This window comes from Onychomys torridus, chromosome 6 (assembly GCF_903995425.1).
Source record: "Onychomys torridus chromosome 6, mOncTor1.1, whole genome shotgun sequence".
Lineage (NCBI taxonomy): Eukaryota > Metazoa > Chordata > Mammalia > Rodentia > Cricetidae > Onychomys > Onychomys torridus.
This window is the reverse complement of record NC_050448.1, coordinates 102,179,347-102,198,025: the sequence shown is the minus strand read 5'-3', so window position 1 is coordinate 102,198,025 and position 18,679 is coordinate 102,179,347. Positions and strand designations below refer to the sequence as shown.

General features: G+C 39.4%; 1 protein-coding gene across 9 annotated transcripts in view; it reads right to left on the bottom strand.

The window, feature by feature from the left end:
• The window catches only part of Camk2d (calcium/calmodulin dependent protein kinase II delta), a 261,335-nt gene that overhangs the window by 48,925 nt on the left and 193,731 nt on the right, over positions 1 to 18,679 (bottom strand). For all 9 annotated transcript variants that reach the window (XM_036189904.1, XM_036189909.1, XM_036189908.1 and 6 more), the window contains exons 7-12: positions 18,077 to 18,179; positions 15,873 to 15,956; positions 4,596 to 4,690; positions 3,091 to 3,213; positions 2,228 to 2,311; positions 1,742 to 1,784 (exon numbers count right to left, since the gene is read on the bottom strand). In XM_036189904.1, coding sequence (XP_036045797.1) covers positions 1,742 to 1,784; positions 2,228 to 2,311; positions 3,091 to 3,213; positions 4,596 to 4,690; positions 15,873 to 15,956; positions 18,077 to 18,179 — 532 coding nt within the window. The remainder of the gene's footprint in view (positions 1 to 1,741; positions 1,785 to 2,227; positions 2,312 to 3,090; positions 3,214 to 4,595; positions 4,691 to 15,872; positions 15,957 to 18,076; positions 18,180 to 18,679) is intronic.

Genomic DNA, 18,679 nt, shown 5'->3' with positions numbered 1-18,679 from the left:
AAGTCTGTTTTTCATGCAAAAACATTCAGAGACATTACAAAACCCACATATTAGTCATGGTATTTTAGTTTACACAATGGTGAAAAGAAACACACGAGGTAAACTATAGCATCTATAAATGGGTTTAAACATTATTAATAAAGACCCAATTTACACTCAAGTGTGTATGAAAAACTTCAGCAGCATATATTATTTCAGTAACAATATCTACTATATAAACCCCTGTTCCTAGTGATTCACTGAGTACCAGGCCACAGTGAAATATCTATTTAGTTTAAGGTCATATATATTGGTTAATGCTTAAAGAACTGGTATTACCTCACCACATAAATGTCAATCACATTAACCAGGCAGTTACAAAACAAGTAACTTGACAAAGGCAGCAGCAGCATGGCGTATCAGACCAAACACACTGGACAGAACACATGACAGCGGGGCAGCGCGGCCTCTGATGGTGCAGCATTATGCTGGCATGGTGTGATTGGTGCTTACTGGCCTATCCCTTCTTACTGTCTTTAAGTGGGAAAGAGGCCTGACCTTTTAACACAGGTCTAACAATGACTGGGAATTGCTGAAGAATGTGATGATGGCTGCCTGGTTATCACTTTCACATCTGGCCTAGGCAAACTGAAGTCAGCAGAAGTCACTGAATGCTGCACATCACTACCCAAAAGCAGTAGTATTATTTTTGACAACCATTCTAAGATGAAACATACAAACCATAAGGTTTTTTGTTTGTTTGTTTGTTTATTGAGACAGGGTTTCTCCGTGTAGTTTTGGTGCCTGTCCTGGAACTCACTTTGTAGACTAGGCTGGCCTTGAACTCGCAGAGGTCCACCTGGCTCTGCCTCCCCAGTGCTGGGATTAAAGGCATGTGCCACTGCCGCCCAGCTGTCTTTTTTTTTTTTTTTTTTAAACAAAACAAAACAAAACAAAAACAAAAACCCGGGGGCTCACTATGTACCCTGGTTGGCCTAGAACTCTCTATTAGAGCAGGCTAGCCTTGAACTCACAGAGTTCCACCTACCTCTGCCTCTCGAGTGCTGGGATTAATGACATTCACCACTGGGTGACCTATGTCCAAATTACAAATTTGTCAAATATGGCTTAGTTGCTGCTTCAGTCCACTCCATATATATCTGGCTAGCACTTTCCAACATTTGACTTTTGAATGGCTACTGTTTTTAGATAATGTATCAAAGATGGGTCTGAAATTTAAAAATAATTTCTGGAAGTAACACACACTTTGACTCTATTCTGGAGAGTCCCTTTTAAGAAAAGGAACATTTTGGCTGAATTTAGTTCATATGTAAGTTTTTCTTCTTTTATTTCCCCACTATTTTCCCTCATGAAGTCATTTTGAGGAGTATTATTATGGGGTGATATCCCCATGTACTCATGTGGTCAGTTCTCTGTAATTTCTCATCAGACAGCTTTAGTCCTTGTAATGAGTCTTAAAGAATGTGAAGACACTACCTTAGTTCCACAAAAAGCCTCATTTTAAAAGTCTTTCTTGTTGCAGTTCCTTATGGTAATCAGGAAAAAAAAAGCACCCTTGTGGTTATTTATGAAGCATCAATCAATAATAAATTCCAGGTTTGAAATGTTCAGCTTTAAAATGAGATATACATGTGTGTGATAACTATTTGTAGTTACTAGGCTTTCTAAATCCCTTAAAGGCACACTCACACAAAGACTAGAGGAAAGCAGAGGATAAAGAGCAGAGTTCAGCTGTGTATACCTGAAAAGTTTCTCGTAGCCAGCATAGTTGTCAAGATGGCACCCTATCAAAGAAATAAGAGAACAAGATCATAACTGCCTCTACACATCTCTGACCTAAAAATCCGTAGCAGGGACTAAAAAATCTCCCAGTTTTATTTTCCGATAGAGGACTTCAGATCGTTTGCCTCCCCCACCCCTATTTGTGGTTTCTTGAGAGGCCTAGCCTGTGGCTCTTAGGATGCTGGGATAGATGAGCCAGGTCAGATCATCAAACAGCACAGTGCTTCCTCGGAGGAGAGAAACCACAGCACACACTGCTACATCTAGCCTACTTCTCATCCTGGGCTTGACTAGGGAGTGACCCCAGTTCCCCTCAGATGCAGGAGGACTGACTTAAGATCCTCAGCAGTCAAAGCTCTGGTAAAACTTCCCCTTAAAGTACTTCTCACCTCCCCAAATCAACCCCCCCTAGCCCCACCACCCACAACAACGTCAAACTTCTTACCTTCAATTTCCGCCTAGCATTGAATTTCTTCAAGCAGTCTACAGTCTCCTGCCTGTGCATCATGGAGGCAACAGTAGAGCGTTGCTAGAAGAAGAGGAGAAAGAATGACTTAAAGCATACCAAGGACAATAAAGAGTCTCATCCAATCTTTACTAATGACGTCTGTATGCCTAGAGTCAGCTTGTAAGTATCCAACTGCCAAAGTTACCTACAAAAAAAGCATGATTTTTATAAAGACTATTAGTGACTGAGATCAAATACTCATGAGTGGAAGGTACAGAAATGAAGATCATCACCTGCTCAGATCAGCATTTTAGTAAGCATTCCATCACATTTCCATGAGAATACCTTCCATTTACTTGGCATTGTATCATTACCTAAACAGTTGACTCTCAGCCCTAGAAATTTACAGGAGTTTTTAGATCCTTTGTTTTTCCTTGTGGCTTCTACAAGACATTCACACTACTGTGGCTTAAAACTACCTCTAGCTTCTAAACCTCACATGTTTCTAAAGCTGCTTAATGATAAATAATTGGACTCTGTAAAAATTTTCCTTCTAGGATGCAGTAAGCCTTGGTGTCATTTTCTTAGTCCCTGTTCATGAGTTTAATCAATAATTGGCATGGGAATTATTCGGTCCTGTTACTGCAGGCAATACTTATTTAGCTATTTGTACTATTTTGAGTTTGCTATTGGCAATGGCAGCTTTCACTATTATAAAATTCATTTCTTAAATACCTTGAGTAAAAAAATGCATTAAGTTTCATCTTTTTTGCAAGATTATTTGAAATCTATAAAAAATGACTAAAAGTTTTTTGTTTCTTTTCAGTTTGGCTTCTGGGGCAGATGGGAAAGTGACTTACACAGATCCATGGGTGTTTCAGAGCCTCAGAGGCTGTGATGCGTTTGGCAGGGTTGATGGTAAGCATTTTGTTGATGAGGTCTTTGGCTTCAGGAGTCACTGTGTCCCATTCTGGTGATGGAAACTTCAAAGATAGAAATTAGTAAAAAAGTTTGTAACAGTAGACACACAAACCAAGCCTGTTGGTATATGTCTATAATCCCAACACTGGGAAGGCAGAGGCAAAGGATCAGGACTTCCAGGTAAGCTTCAGCTATATAGCAAGCTCAAGGATAGCCTGGTATGTATGAGATCCTGTCTGAAAAAACAACAGTGTGTGCACAACACACACACACACACACACACACACACACACAGTCAAACAGAGAAAAGCCAAATATATTCCTCATTTCTGTAAGCAGTGCATTGCTTCATGAAATTTTTCATTATATAAAAAAATAGATTAATTCACACCAATGGCTAATGCTACAAAAAGAATAAGTGACAAGATAAAGCTGGTCATGTCTATTTTCAATTTAGCCCACTGGCTTTGACATGAGCATGTCTGAAATATTAATGTGTAAATTTCTAAAAGACTTAACTAGAAATAATGCTTGCAAGATAGCCATGACCCTAAGTGGGTGTCCCATGAGCTGACTGGAGAAAGGCATTGTCTTGAGCTGTTACGATCTTTCATTCTACCCAACAGGAAACCATCTCTTATCATATGGTGATCTGAAGAAAGGTAGACTGTACATGACAACTGGCTGAACAGTGGCTGTACCGAAAAGTAGATTCAAAACATCTCCCAAAGCCAAAGGTGCACCCCCCAAAGAAAGGCTATGGTCACTGTTTGGTCATCTGATGCTAATCAGATCCATCACAGCTTCTGGTATCCCAGGAAACCATTGCATCTGAGAAGTGTGCTCAGAAAACTGATGAGATACACCAAAAACAGCGGTGCCGACAGCTGCCAGATTCTTTATGACAACCCCCCACCACAGCACAATGTTTCAAAAGTTGAGTGAATTGGGCTATGTTTCAGTCACCTGGCCTCTCCCAACTGACCACACAGCTTCAATCATCTAAAAAACACTTCTACAACCAACAGGATGCAGAAAATGCTTTCCAAAAGTTCACTGACTCCTGAAACATGAATTTTTACACAATAGGAATAAACTTATTTCTAACTGTCAAAAATATTGATTGTGATAGCTCCTATTTTGATTAATAGAGGTACATTTGAGTTTTAGTGATAATGACTTGAAATTCATGGTCTAAAACTGTAAATCTTTTACACCAACCCAATGCTTATCATAACTATTTTTGAAAATTAATCTTCCTTGCACATAAGTATATTTTGTATTAGATATGATGTTCTTCACACTTTAAGAGACATTTACCTCCCATTAGTTGCCAAATAACAGAATATAAAATTATTATTAAAAAAATAAGAACAATAATCCTTGTCCTTGGCAGTAAACCAACCAACCCTCATCCAAAGCCATATGAATACTTATTACATACATCATAAGCTCCAGCCTTGATTTGCTGATACAGTCTATGCTGGTCTTCATCCCAGAATGGTGGGTACCCCACCAGCAAGATGTAGAGGATGACACCTGAAGAGATCATAACAGATAATAAGTCAAATGTGGCTGACCAATATGGTATTAAGACAAACGGAAGTGTACTGGGTATGACTTCAAAGAGACACACTTTGACCTGTCCTGAGGCTTATCCCACACTCTAAATGGTCACTTACTCCCTCCCATTTGTTCCACTCTGACACCTGTCAGTCTACCCCATGGAACACAGTATTGTGAAGAGGCAGGCAAGGCAACACCTGAAAATGGAATACTCCTGTCATTTTTGGAGGACATATTTTTTTGCCTCCCTGAATTCTTTTTCATATAGATTATATATGGAATTGATTCTTAACTTTCTATTGTCTACTGCTTATTGCCTGACATTGAGGAACTCTGCTGAATGTGCTGTCCTGGTTACAAATTCATGCGCTGAATAACTGGTGCCGCTTGGAATGCAGATAATTATAATTAATGTAATATACTGTATAACCATCTTCTCTTCAATAATTTGAGTTTTCAATAATAAAAGATTTTTTTTCTATCAAATAGCTAGACCTCACTAAAGACACATGTATTATAGGAAAGTGAAAGGGAAGAGGAGGGTGAAATTGCATGCAAAATCCAAAGTCATAAGCACACAGTTCTAATACAGTTTGAGATTTACTGCAAGGGTATGTAACTAAAGGCATTGTTGGTACACAGAGAGACTGGTTCCAGGATCATCCCCAAAGATACCAGAGTCTATGCATGCTCAGGTCCATTTAATAGAATTGTGGAAGTCATTAATCTATGCAATTCTGTGCATTTGAAGTAATCTATAGGTTGCTTAACCTAAAAATGTCATACAAATGCTCTCAAAGAGTTGTGCTGTACTGTTTAGAGTCGAGGAACACATCTGTGCACTTTCAGTGATGCAATTGCATTTTTCCCCTCAAATATTTTATGTATGCTTGGTTGAGTCTGTAGATGCAGAACCCACCTAATGAAGGGTAACTCACTAATTGTTAGTCAATATGTGATTCAACTTTTAAATAAAAAATATACTCATAGACTTTGCATTTTTCCTGAAGCCATATATGTATATAATTCTCCTAAAAACAGAACTATGGTCCCATTCACCTTTGAACCTCCTTCAGTTATTTTTCACACACTCCTAACCTGCTAAGGTCTTTGCTTTTTTTGTATCAGACTTCCTAGAGGAAGGTCTGAAGTTCCTCTGCCTCACCTGTGAGCTCCACCCTGTTGCTTCCTTAAGCCTGGGAAGCCCAAGGGAAAAGAGTAGGGCAGGTGAACCTCTGCCCAGATGCCTTTGGACATACCTCACCTTGGGGACTCTGGTCCCTTGGTTTCCAGAGCTCTTGCTTGGGGAGGTCTAACCCTGCTTTTGTCAATTAGCCTGGACTTATTTGTACGAAAGTCACCATTGAATTAAAATGGCCTTGAAGAAACTGTTTACTCTCCTTGGACTTCCAAATCCTTTTTCAGGAATACAGTTTGAAATAGTTTTTTAGTGTCTAGACTGTGGCCAGAGAATAATTCAGTGGTAGAGTTGTTGCCTAGCATGTTTGAATCACTGGCTGGGTCTGATCCTCAGAACTGCAAAACAAGCAAACAAAAAACCAAATCCACTCATGCAAAACTAACCAAACAACAACCCCCTACAGAGTCACGTGACAGGATGATAGTCTTTGTCTTGAAAGTCCCCCAGGTGCCTGCATGTTACAGTACTGGTCCCTGAGGAGCCATTATGAAGAGGTAAGGTGTGCAGAGCTCTCCAAGTGATTGGGGTATATTGAATTCCGATTGCTTCTTCCTCTTTGGCTTTCTGGTCATTAGGTAAGTGGTTTTGTTCTGCCATGTGCTTTAGCTATGAGCTCACCATGTGCTCACCACAGGCAGGCCCAAATGCTTTGGAGGCCCATGTATCAAGGACTACAGCTTGCAAAAGTTCAAGCCAAAATAAATCTGCCATCCTTGTGAGCTGATTATCTGTGGCAATTTGTCTTAGTAATGGGAAGGTGACTAACACGGAATGAAATATTTTAAATAATATTAATTGTAAAAAAAAAAAAAAACAAACTACCATGGCTTATATACCAAGACTGAAAATTTATTTTATAAATTGTACTGTTATAGACTTTGTGTGCATTAATTTAATTTTCATATTATTTTTATTATCTGATAGAACAGATGAACAGTGATGATGGTCCCAGTGATGACCAATAACTGTACTTATTTTTCTAGGGTGAGATGAAAAGAAACCCATTTTAAGTAGTTCTCACCTATAATTCAAAAAGTGAAGAAAAACATCTGCTTTGTAATGTCAACAGTGTCTGGTTATCTGGACATTTTCTTTATAAACATGGTGTTAGGTCATTATAAAATGATTAAACAGTCTCACAGCTGAGACTGTTTTTGCACTCTGACTCAGGCTTTTCTTTCTGGGGACTTGTGGATGTAACTGAGATATGACAATACTGCTCTGGGTAGTGGAAACTCAGAAAGGCTATTTGCCCAAAGGAGAGCTGCCAATGCATACTAGACACACACTGTGCAGCAATTTCCTCAAGATTGAAGTACTTCACATTGCATGGAGGCTTGCTAAGGCTCAGAAAGTTCTATATCAAAACTTTCCATCCCAGAAAGAGGCCCTTTAAGACTCAGGAAGAAAGCAATTTGCAAATCTTATCTGAGGAAGTCAAGCTTAACAGATTCCCAAGGTCCCTCTTTCGCCAAAGTTACTTAAGCAGTGAGTACTGCTGTGGAGAGGACTCTCCAATTGGTCAGGCTGCCTTCACGAAGTGCAGAGTTCCAGGGTTGCAGCTTTTGTGAGTTGGGTGGGATTTTAATGATGCAGCTGCTTTTGAGCCATCCATGCTCATGTCAGTAGTACCAGAAAACTCACTGCTTCACCAACTTGGATTTTGGTATAATCATTTCTTTCATCTGTCACTGGTACCATATTTGGGGTGAGTAGAAATCTGTCCAGAAATCTCCCCGGAAAAAGACATACAACATCTCATGATTTAGTCATTTGGTAATAATAAAGGGTTTTCTACAGAAAATATACTTTTGATATGATAGTATAAATATTAGAAGTAAAAATGCTTTAGACTTGAAGGCGTTGAAAAGGAAAGAAAGTACTACTGACTAACTGAGGTGAAATTGTTAATGCTTCTTTAAAGTATTCTGTAAGTTTCTTTGGATTTGCTCATTAGCGTCCAAGGGCTCCTGAATTATGCTTCCTTAAAGTTTTGTTCTCTGAAAATAAAGGATGGTTAGCACAGTTGTAGCATAATGATAATGTTGTATCATAAAGTTTCTTCATAAGCCTTGTTTGTTACATGTGCTTAACGCATTACTCCATTTAATTTATAGTGGTAGATATGTTACTAAGAACATTTTATAGATAAAAGCAAGGAGATGAAGAGGTTGAGTTATTAGCAGGCTTACCAATAGGTAACACTTTCAAAATCCCCTGCAACTACTTTTCCTCCCTGGTAGGTCTTCCCACCTCAATGAACCTCAAGTTAATCCCCCACAGACATGGCTGGAGGCTTGTCTCCCAGGGGATTCCAGATGTTGTCAAGTTGTCAGCATGAACCATCACCATGAGGATTTCAGGGGTGCTCCTATCATCTCCAAGCACCAGTTATCTCTCACAACCTAAGGGGCCTTTGCTAATCACTTGCCTGGGTGTTTCACTAGTGGTATTCTAATTCTATCTCATCTTTTTAAAATAGGAAAACCCTTTCTAATTACTGAGTTACCCTTAGGTACAGTCCATATAGGAAAGGCTGAATAATGGCCCATTTCTTTTGACTGACATTAACCTGTTTTGAAATCACTCATTTACTCTTCAGCGTCACCCAAATTTCAGAATGTCTCTTAGGTTTTACCAACAGAAACAAATGAGTTTAAGTTTTGTGTGTGCGTATTTTAATCCAGTGTAGTATTTTTCCTATCAATCCTATACTATTCCATCTCTGGCAGGAGGAAATAGCTTGGCTCCAGAGTCTTGTGAACACAAACCCTGTAGCTTTTTCTTTCCCTCTGGAATGACAAGATACGCCTGTACTCTCCCTGACGAGATGTGGACTCAGCTAGTAGTACAAGAGCGCTGGGAGGCCAACAGTGCATGGAGAGTGAGGGCGGCCACTTATGTGTCCTCTGTGGAGACACAGATATGTTAAAAATGAGTGAAGAGAGAGGCAGTGGTGGGACCTACATATCAAAAGAGATTGAAGAGACTAAAGGCACATTAACAACAAACTTGTGAAAGGAAAAATGTGAAGATGCTTATATTCGCCCTTACTATGAAGTTTTAGTAAGTTGCATTATTGTCACACTTACAAATGCATTCCTTTTTTGTACAGATATATTGGCATGCTTTTAGATTTGGAATGAAACAATCTCAGATGGGGGGATAATTGGGGGTAAGACGAAGTAACCTTAGCCGTCTGTTCATTGTGCTACTCTCTCCTTTTGTACATTTGAATGTTCTTGAAATCAACAGCCGAAGAACTGTTTTAGGCACAATTGGTTCCATATAACATTGTTAGATAATGCTGCCTAGTTTTCTTTGGCTTGTGTGTTAATTTATGCTTGGAAGATATGAGAAATGCTTGATTAATTAAAATTTTGGGAAGCACTGATTACTGATTAGGCAGAAAGCCTACATTATCAAGAACATTCAAAACTTATTTTAATGAAAGCTAATGTTAGAAAAAATGATTAAGCCTATAATCACACAAATGATCAAACTTTCTAAAGACTGCTGCTATGGAAGAAGAAATGATGGAAAGTTGAGAATCTGGGGAAAGTTAAGGGAGAAGTCATCCAAGATATCTACTTTGCTGTGGTAAGTGACACACACTATACCATGCACCTACAGAGGGATCTGGAAATGCACAATTAGCGAGAGGGATATTCACCCATATCTTGCGATGCTCTTAACAACAATAACAACAAAAAATCAGCATGCAGTTCAAGGAAGGAAAGTGCTATACAGGAATGATGGGTTGAACATGAACTATGAAAATCAAAGCTAGCAGAATAAAATCATCTCTCAGAGGACAGAACTATCTATGCCATGTAATAGGGTTAACAAAGATAAATAATAACTATCAGTATTTCCCCAAATAGAAGGTTCAGGTATCTGGCCAAGATGACTGAGGAGCACGTACAGTGGACTGAATGCCCAAGTCCCCTCAAAGAATTAGTTTGAACTTCTAACCTCTCTGTGATGCTTTGCAGAAGTGGAAGGTAGCTAAATCATGAGGGTGGAGTCCTCGGGAAAAGAATTAGTGCCCTTTAGAGGGAGGTCAAAGCACTAGCAGAGGAATAAGAGTAGGAAGTTGGTAAGGTGTAATTTTGAGAAGAGTCCTCACTAGAACCACCGTGCTGCCTTCCTTTCTCATCTTAGTCTCTCAGCCTCCAAAACTATGAGCCCCACATGGTGCTGTTTACATAATGCTCTGCTCTTCTTCCTTATGGCGGCCTGGATGCCACCTGGCAGCAGCCTTTGTTGTATTGTGTACAAATCCTAAAATCCACTGCTCTATAGGAGACTCTGGCTGGCTTGGACATGGTGTTCATCGGAATCATGTGGCAAGCTTGGAAAATGCAAGATCCTGAGATTTACCTGACAGACCTTTTCTATCACAGTTTTTTTTTTTTCTTTTAAAGGAAAGCATTATATTTAAAAACCGACCATTAAGTAGTAAATGAACTAGGTGCACGGTTTTCAAGGGCGCAGTTCAGTGGTGTCAAGTAGAAGAGCAGCTTTCTAGGGCTTTGTGAAGTAGACTGCTTCAGATACTTCACCTGAACAGAATTATGTTCTTTTATATTACTAATGCAATTCCCCTAGTGTTCATCTATAGGGTAGTGCCTGTGAGAACATTTCCTTTCTTTTTAAGGCTACATACTGTACTACTGTGTATGACCTTGTGCTTAATTTATAGACTTGCCACTACACATCAGCACCCTCTTGTGAAGATGTAATGCTGCTTAGAACACAGGCAGACACCGTTTAGTCAGGACTCTATTTTCAAGTCTTCTGAATATATACCCAGGAGTGGGACTGCAGGATCATAGGACCTCAGAGAGTTCTATCCAATAATTCCAGGGCATGTCCCAGAAAGCTGAAGTATTGATAAGACTTCAAGTCATACTGAAGCATAATATGGTTCACGATTTGAAAGGCACCAGATTTGGGAAGTTACATGTACTCAATTAAGAGAGATTTAAGAAAACATCGTGTGTTCTGAGCAGGAGGTCATTGGTAAAGATTCTATTTGAGAGCAAGGCCCCCTGGGTAGCGTCTGCAGAAGACAGTGATAAACAGCTGGGTAGCCAACCTCTCCAGTGGTGGCCCAGGGTCAGGCAGCTACAGAACTGACAGCAGCAGCGTACTGTCAACTGGGCTGGGATTTCAGACTAACACAGCGCCTAGTGTTGACTTAGTCCAGATAAAGCATGACAAGGCCATGTCCCTGGAGTTATGTGGCTACAGAAACACAGTTCACCACGCAAGAGAAGGAGAAACATATCCATAATAGTCCAAAGGTTTGGCCAAAGTCATGGTACATTCTGTGACGGTCAGTGATATACTGTTACTCAAGACCATTCAGAGTGACATCTAATACGACAGATAAAGTTATAGGAAGCATAAATATATTCCGGGAGGTAAGCCTCTGTTTACTGGCTTGCCCCTCTTCCCTCTCTCCCTTATTTTTAAGGAACTTTTCTAGAAGGAGGTCTATTAAAAGCCAGCAATTCAGTGATATCTATAAAGATTTGCTCATCCCAGTAGGGAATTACGGAAGCCACTCTATATACAAGAAAACCATTAAAACCGATTTACTATTGGTAATGGCAGAACACGGGGTTATATTTTGGCTTCCGTAATGTCTATTATTTACATTTCACTAATGGACTGGTTGCTTTCAAAGACCAGGTATCAGTCAGGCCATACTCTGAGATCTTAAAAGAAAGATAATGGTGGTGTTTGAGAATTCCCAAGTGCAGGTAAGTGCACATTTCTAATATTGTTCAGCCACACTTTAGTCCCGATGCCCACACTGTGCTACACTCTGTTCCATGTCAATAGCTAGTATGACAAAGACCCTGTTATAGCAAATGCTTATACCTTAGTTCATATAAAATAATAGCTTAGTCTCTGGAATTGCTTTTTCTTTTTTAATTGACTAGCATTATTCCTTACCACACAATGCAGTATCTATTTTTGAAAAGAAAGAATTGGTAAGAGAGAAAGAGATGATGAATGAAATGTTTACCCTCCAGTTAAGCCATAAGCTGAAGAAAAAAAAAGATAAGGAGGAAACAGCATTTTATAAGTAAAGTAAATTTAATATGCCTTCATGTCACCTGAGTGAGAGGGCGTAATAAAATGGTGAAGCAGTGATTTGAAACCAGGAACAATGACCCAGAAATGTAATAATAATAATAATAATAATAATAATAATAATAATAATAATAATAATACTTATGCTATGCACAGTGGTGGTCATTTCCTTAAATATGTGCCATCAAAGTATATAATTGAATTTCTAGACTAATTTCTAACTAAAAGTTGTCCATCGTCTGTGAAGAAAATGGGCGCAGACTACAGATCCATGCTTGAGCTCAAGCACTGCTTATTGCAAAGGGATCCTGCTTTTTGCAAAACACCAGGTGAAGAAAGCAAAGGGCAGCACAGAGCAGAGCAGAAGGGGACTCTGGGAACAGAAAATTAGACATTGACAGCTGTGAGATGACAAAGAGAGAAGAGAGGAGAGAAAGAAGGGGAGGAGAGGAGAGACACACAGAAATGGATATCCAGAAAGTCATGAGGGCATTATCATATTCAATCGATTATTGTAATTGTTTGTAATGTTGAATTAACTACTAAAATTTGTTTCTAAAATGAGGCTACATCAGTTGTCTAGAAAGTTCATCCAAAAAAAAAAAAAAAAAAAAAAAAAAAACAACTCCAAAACAAAACAAAAGAAAAACCCAAAATAACTTTCTAGTAACAACATTACTAGTAACTAACACACACTAAGTGCATCTTCTCACATCTTGGCAGTGCTGTAAATCAAGTCCTATGTTATCTCCATTTTTAAGAGGACGCTGAGACAAAGAGACTGAACAATTTATACCATCTTACAGCAAGCAAACTGAAAAGATGGGAGTGTTCTTTTAACCATGGCACATGCTACCAAACGGACAAAAGGGAAGGAGAACAAAACAGGGAGAAATTGGAGGAAAGCCAGGACAGAAGAATGACATGGGTTAGTCAAGCTGGAGATGAGTATCTACTGAAATTGGAAAAAAAAAAAATGCTTGATAACCTGTGCCAACCACTGGCTGTTTTTCCTATACAGCAACCACTCCTCCTTCTCTGGGCACGTAAGATAACGGGAAAGCAGGACAGAAGCATCTCTTCCCTTCTGTTTTATCTATATTCTGTGCTTTGTTCAGAGTCCTATTTGACTCCTCATAGGCATGTTAATCATTCAAGGAATATCTATCTAAAGACCTGTAACACTCAACCCAGCTGGTTCCTCCTCAAGGCCAAAGACACACAACTAAGAGTCACTGTCTTAAACCTCCAGATACCTTGGACTTCAGTTACAACAAAGTCCAGTAGGACAGACCACCTTTAGAGCAAAGCAATAATCTGTGAAGGCCAGACTGCCTCCTGGAGCAGTTCAGAAGAACCAGCTTGTTCCTCTAAGAATAAGAGTCCTTCAACTACTGTGGACTGAGACAGTAAACAAGACACACTTTGACCAAGGGCTCTTAATCATGCATGCATCTTGCTCCGTGCTACAGTTCTTCTGCTGTTTAAACTGAAATTCATGCCAACACCCCAAGTAGACCTGGGGTCACAGACCATCTTTACTCACATTTGATTAAATCTGCTTTCTCTGATTTTCTGTCTAGTAGTCTTTAATTTGCATTTAGAGTGGGTGGCCTAGTCTAGATTTTTAGGACTCCCAAAACTGGGACACTGGCCCTAATACTTCAGTAACTTTCCTTTTGTTCTGAACCAGTAAATGACCACACAGTGCCTATAGTGTTTAAGATCCGAACATCACATTCCATCTACACAACCCCGTACTTCACAAAAATCGACTCTATTATATTTTAAAATATTTCAAGAATATGACTATACTCCATAAGACCTGACTGTCATTGTCAGTCAGCCTGATTCTTGGTTCAATTTGCTGCTTGAAGGCTCATCAGCAGAAACAGATCTGGGCTCAGAGCTAATTTAGTATAAGGGAAACATTTGAGCTACCGACCTTGTTAGAATTCAACTCTTGCTTATAGGTATTTTGAAGTTCACTTAGAAAACAGCTTTAGGAAGGCAGGGGGAATAGAGTGCTTAGGATCTATCTAAGACTATAGCCTTTGACTAAGTGTTACTTCTAAATCTTAAGAATGATGATGGCTGTTTTCATTTCACATTGCTTTATACACTCTAAAATATTTTCCCTTAATATGTGCCTTGTCTGACTTCCCACAGCTCTGTGAGGGTATGCTGTTCTTATTTACAGGGAAAAGGGAGACAGAAAGCTCAGATATTAGAGCCAGTGCAAACCAAAGACTGGCAGCTAGGCATGACAAAAATCCAGCTCCTCATAGCTGCCTTTTGGGGCATGGAGGGAACTTGGAACACACAGGATTCCATCAGTTTGCATTCATATCGAGTTGTTGTTAGGGATGCAAAGCTGACAAGGAATGGAGTATGGGATAGTTTGCCATTCCAACATAGATATTTCTTTTTTAAACTAAAACTGAACTTAAGAAGTTATTTCCAGAACCTGTAAATCAATTTTTAACCAACATCTTCTGGGTTTGCTGGCAAACATGACACTGAAACATGCTTATAGCCCCCACCATAGCCGAACTGTAGCAGTTCACACTCATTTTTATACAGTAGAAAGGCGACTGTGGAACACAGAACACTAGGTTTTGTTGAGAGTCTTAGTAGAAAAACATTTCAGAATGACTGACAGCATCCCCTTATTTCAGTCTTCCATCTATTTGAAGAATATGTCAACACATAGAGATTTTATTGTTAGAAATGATGTTGTGGTTCTCCCCAGTGTGTGCTGGGTCTGCCCAGGATTTTTTTTTTTTTTTTAAATTTAGAGTTGGCAGATTGGGGCTGGAATCAGACTCATTCATTCATTCATTGTTTTCAAGATTTACTCTTGTAATTCTTGCCAAGCAAATCCTGGGGAAATAGTTTCTGTTATAAGGACTGGCTGGCTCAGGAGAGCAAGCATGTAACATTATAAGGCTCTCTACATCATTGTTCTCAGATTTCCAGGATAAAACACTGGTGTCACCAGAGAAGTTTCAGTCTGCCCACTCCAGACCTAACCAAAAACACAGAGGTCTGTTCTTTACCCACTTCTCCATGAACCTTTCAGTAGACTGGAGTTTGAGACATTCTGAGTTCAAGTCTAACAACACTGCTTGCTACAGAGCATTTGTGCCTTCTCCTAACTTACAGGCTGAAGTCCTCGGTGCTACTGTGATGAGGTTAATAGTGAAGGCTGCTGTGGCTATCGCTCTGTATAAATAAAATGCTGATTAGCCAGGCAGGAAGTATAGGCGGATCAAAAGAGAAGAGAATTCTGGGAGGTGGAAGGCTGGGGGAGAGAGATACTGCCAGCCACTAACATGACAAGCAAGATGTAAGGAACTGGTAAGCCATGAGCCACGTGGCAACTTATAGACTAGTAGAAATGGGTTAATTTAAGATATAAGAACTAGATAGCAAGAAGCCTGCCACGGCCATACAGTTTATAAGTAATATAAGCGTCTGAGTGATTATTTTACACGTGGGTTATGGGACCGTGGGGCCTTGGTGGCACCTGGGGAGAAGCTCTCCAGCTACAGAAGCCTTTGTTGGAGAAAAGGCCTCATGACTCAGATTCATGCTCTTACAAGAAAGACTCTTTTACCATGTGTGGCCTCAAAAAGAAAATGGGTATCTATGAATCCAGAAGTACACCCTCACTAGACAGCAAATCTATAGGCACTATGACCATAGGCTATCCAGCTTCTAGAATCATTACAAATACTTTTTAGTTGTTAAAGCCATTTAGCCTCTAGTGTTTTATTATTGCATCCCAAACTGACAGAGATACTACTCTATTACAAAATTTGCCTTGGAAATGTAATTTCTTACCACATGCCCACATATCCACTGGTTTTCCATAAGGATCTTTACGTAGGACTTCTGGAGAGAGATAACCAGGTGTGCCAGCAAAACCTAGGGAAAACAGATGCTCATGAGTCAGGGTTGTCATGATGACATCGGAAGGAAATAGCCAACTAAGAAAAAATGCTTTAGGGGGCTTCTTTAACTGAAGATGAGGTCTGTCTGTCCAACCTTGTAGATTATTTGAAAACACACACACACACACACACACACACACACACACACACACACACATACATCAGAGGTGTGGAAGTCAATCTACTATGATATTTTGACGCAGGGCTACTTTTGTTTAGATGTTTTAACATCACTTATATGGAAGTTCAAGCTAAAGCTATAAAGAAATAATTAGAAAACTGAGGGCAGATTAATTATTTGCAAAAGATGATCCCTAAATGCATTTGACAATCAGTTGCCTACAAAAGAGGGGGATGGAACACCTAAATACTAAGGACAAATCCAAAGCAAACTTTCAGAAAATATTTTTTTTTAAAACAGATATCCTTTGGGTACAGGGCCATGAGGGTGGATAGGGCTACCAGTAACTGAAAGACTCATTCTGAGAAGAAATCAGCCCAGAAAAATATCAGTCCAATGTGTACTAATAAATAACCAGGGCGTATTCATAACTGGCAACTGAGAGGAGTCTGGGGACACTTGGATGAATCACCACTGAACACCGACCAAAGAGACCTCCAACCTCAGAAGCCACAGTGAAGGGGGTAATGGCAAAGGAAGCCTTGGGTTATATAAAGCAGAGTAGAATTCGATCAGGAATGCTTAAGAAACAATAACAACTGTTACCAGACTCCAGTGGAAATATTTTCTACTCCTGAAAATGAGTTTTTCAAGAACACTTTAAAAAATAACAAAGGTGACCATTTTCATTTGAAAGCATTCTTTTAAAAGGCAACAAATGGAAAAATGGAAAGCCTCTCTAAAAGGTCACACAATCAGAAGTTCCTCTAACCATAAACTAATGCCAAGTCACAGTCTTTATTTACCAGGAGGCAAAATATCCAAGAAATGAATTATTCCTCATTTCTGCAAAGAAATTATACTTACTACATTAAAAAAGAAATATAAAAAAGGAACTGGATGCAAAAGAAATAACACTCTACAATGACTTCATGAATACAGCATGCTGGAGCACAGTAAACATGGTCTTCTTCATCAGGGGATAGCGCCTAAGAATGTAGGATTTTTATGATATACACTACCAAAGTTAATAAGAACTTGTTCTCTCCAGAGATAACATGGGTTTTACTTCAAAGTACTAATAGGGGCATCAAAACAGATAATGAAAGAAACAGAAATATCAACTGTTGGTAATATATCTATTAGACAATCTTCTCATTAAAAAAATCACTTAATATTTAAAATGAGAGGCATAATAGTAACTAAGTAAAGTAATTCTTCCACAATGTAAGATCCTGGTAGAGCCTCCATTGCCCTGGCAACAATAAGACATTAAAAGCATATTGCAGATTTCTTTTGCATCCAGTTCCTTAGGATAAATGGGATGTATGTGGATATTTTATTTTTTACAGTTTTATCGAATGTGCTACATAGGATGTTAATTCTCATAGTTTTGGCCAATACTTAAAGAGACCAGGGTTATAGGGTGAAAAGTGAATAAAAGGAACAAAGTATGTAGAGTTAAAATGAGAATTAAAATACAATGAAATAGTTTTTATGTTTTGCAGTATGCACTAGTATGTGTGTGCCAGAAGACAACCACAAGTGTAGTTGCTCTGGTAACACCCACCTTGTTTTCTGAGACAGGGTCTCTCAATGGTCTGGAGCTTGCCAAGCAGGCTAGGATGGCCAGTCAGTGAGTCCTAGGGTTCTATTGTCTGTCTCTTTTTCCCTAGTGTGGGTTATGAACACTAGGGAAAAAGTGTATATATATATATATATATATATATATATATATATATATACATTTTACCACAAACATTTTTTTAAAAAAAGGTGTACATGAACTTGTTTTGCCAACATTTTTCTCTTATTTTCTGATTATAGACCCATTTAACATCAAGTTCAATGTCTTACAATTAGTGAAGATGCTGCTAGATGATCATTGCTACCACGCTGTGGCTAGAAAGCGGTGTTAGGAACCAGGAGTTCCAGGCTGGGAGAGCACAGTTAAGGAGAGTAGCCCTACTCACCAAACCACGCCTGCTGGTCGCCCTGAACTTCTATGGCTAAGCCGAAGTCTGCCAGCTTCACAGCTGCTCCTTTGGATTTGCTAGCTAAAAGCAAATTCTCAGGCTTTATTTAGAAAGAGAGAGAGAGAGAGAGAGAGAGAGAGAGAGAGAGAGAGAGAGAGAGAGAGAGACTAAAGTGAGAATCTATTTTAAGTGACTATTTAAAATGACCAACATTTGTACAAGATTAAACAGGGAGCGGGTGGTTGGGAAACAAACTCATGCACTGTTGTCTCTCCTGGAGATTTCCATTCCTAAATCCCAGGGAAAGTAGGGTTAGAGGACAACCACAGGTGCAGGCTTCAGACAGATGCACTGGGCACTGCAGAGGCAATGGGGAAGGATGCAGTTAGTCGAGCTGCTGGCTTCACCTGCTCACATGCCTCCAAGGACCACTCAAGGTACACACTTGGCCACTGACACAGACTTAGAAGCCTAACAGAGCACAGACATTTTCAGCAGGAGGAAACCTGGCAAAATGATAACCAGAGTTGGACCAACCTACAGACATTTGGCAAATGAAACTGCAAATTAAATCCCACTTGATTTTTAAGAGTTTGGACT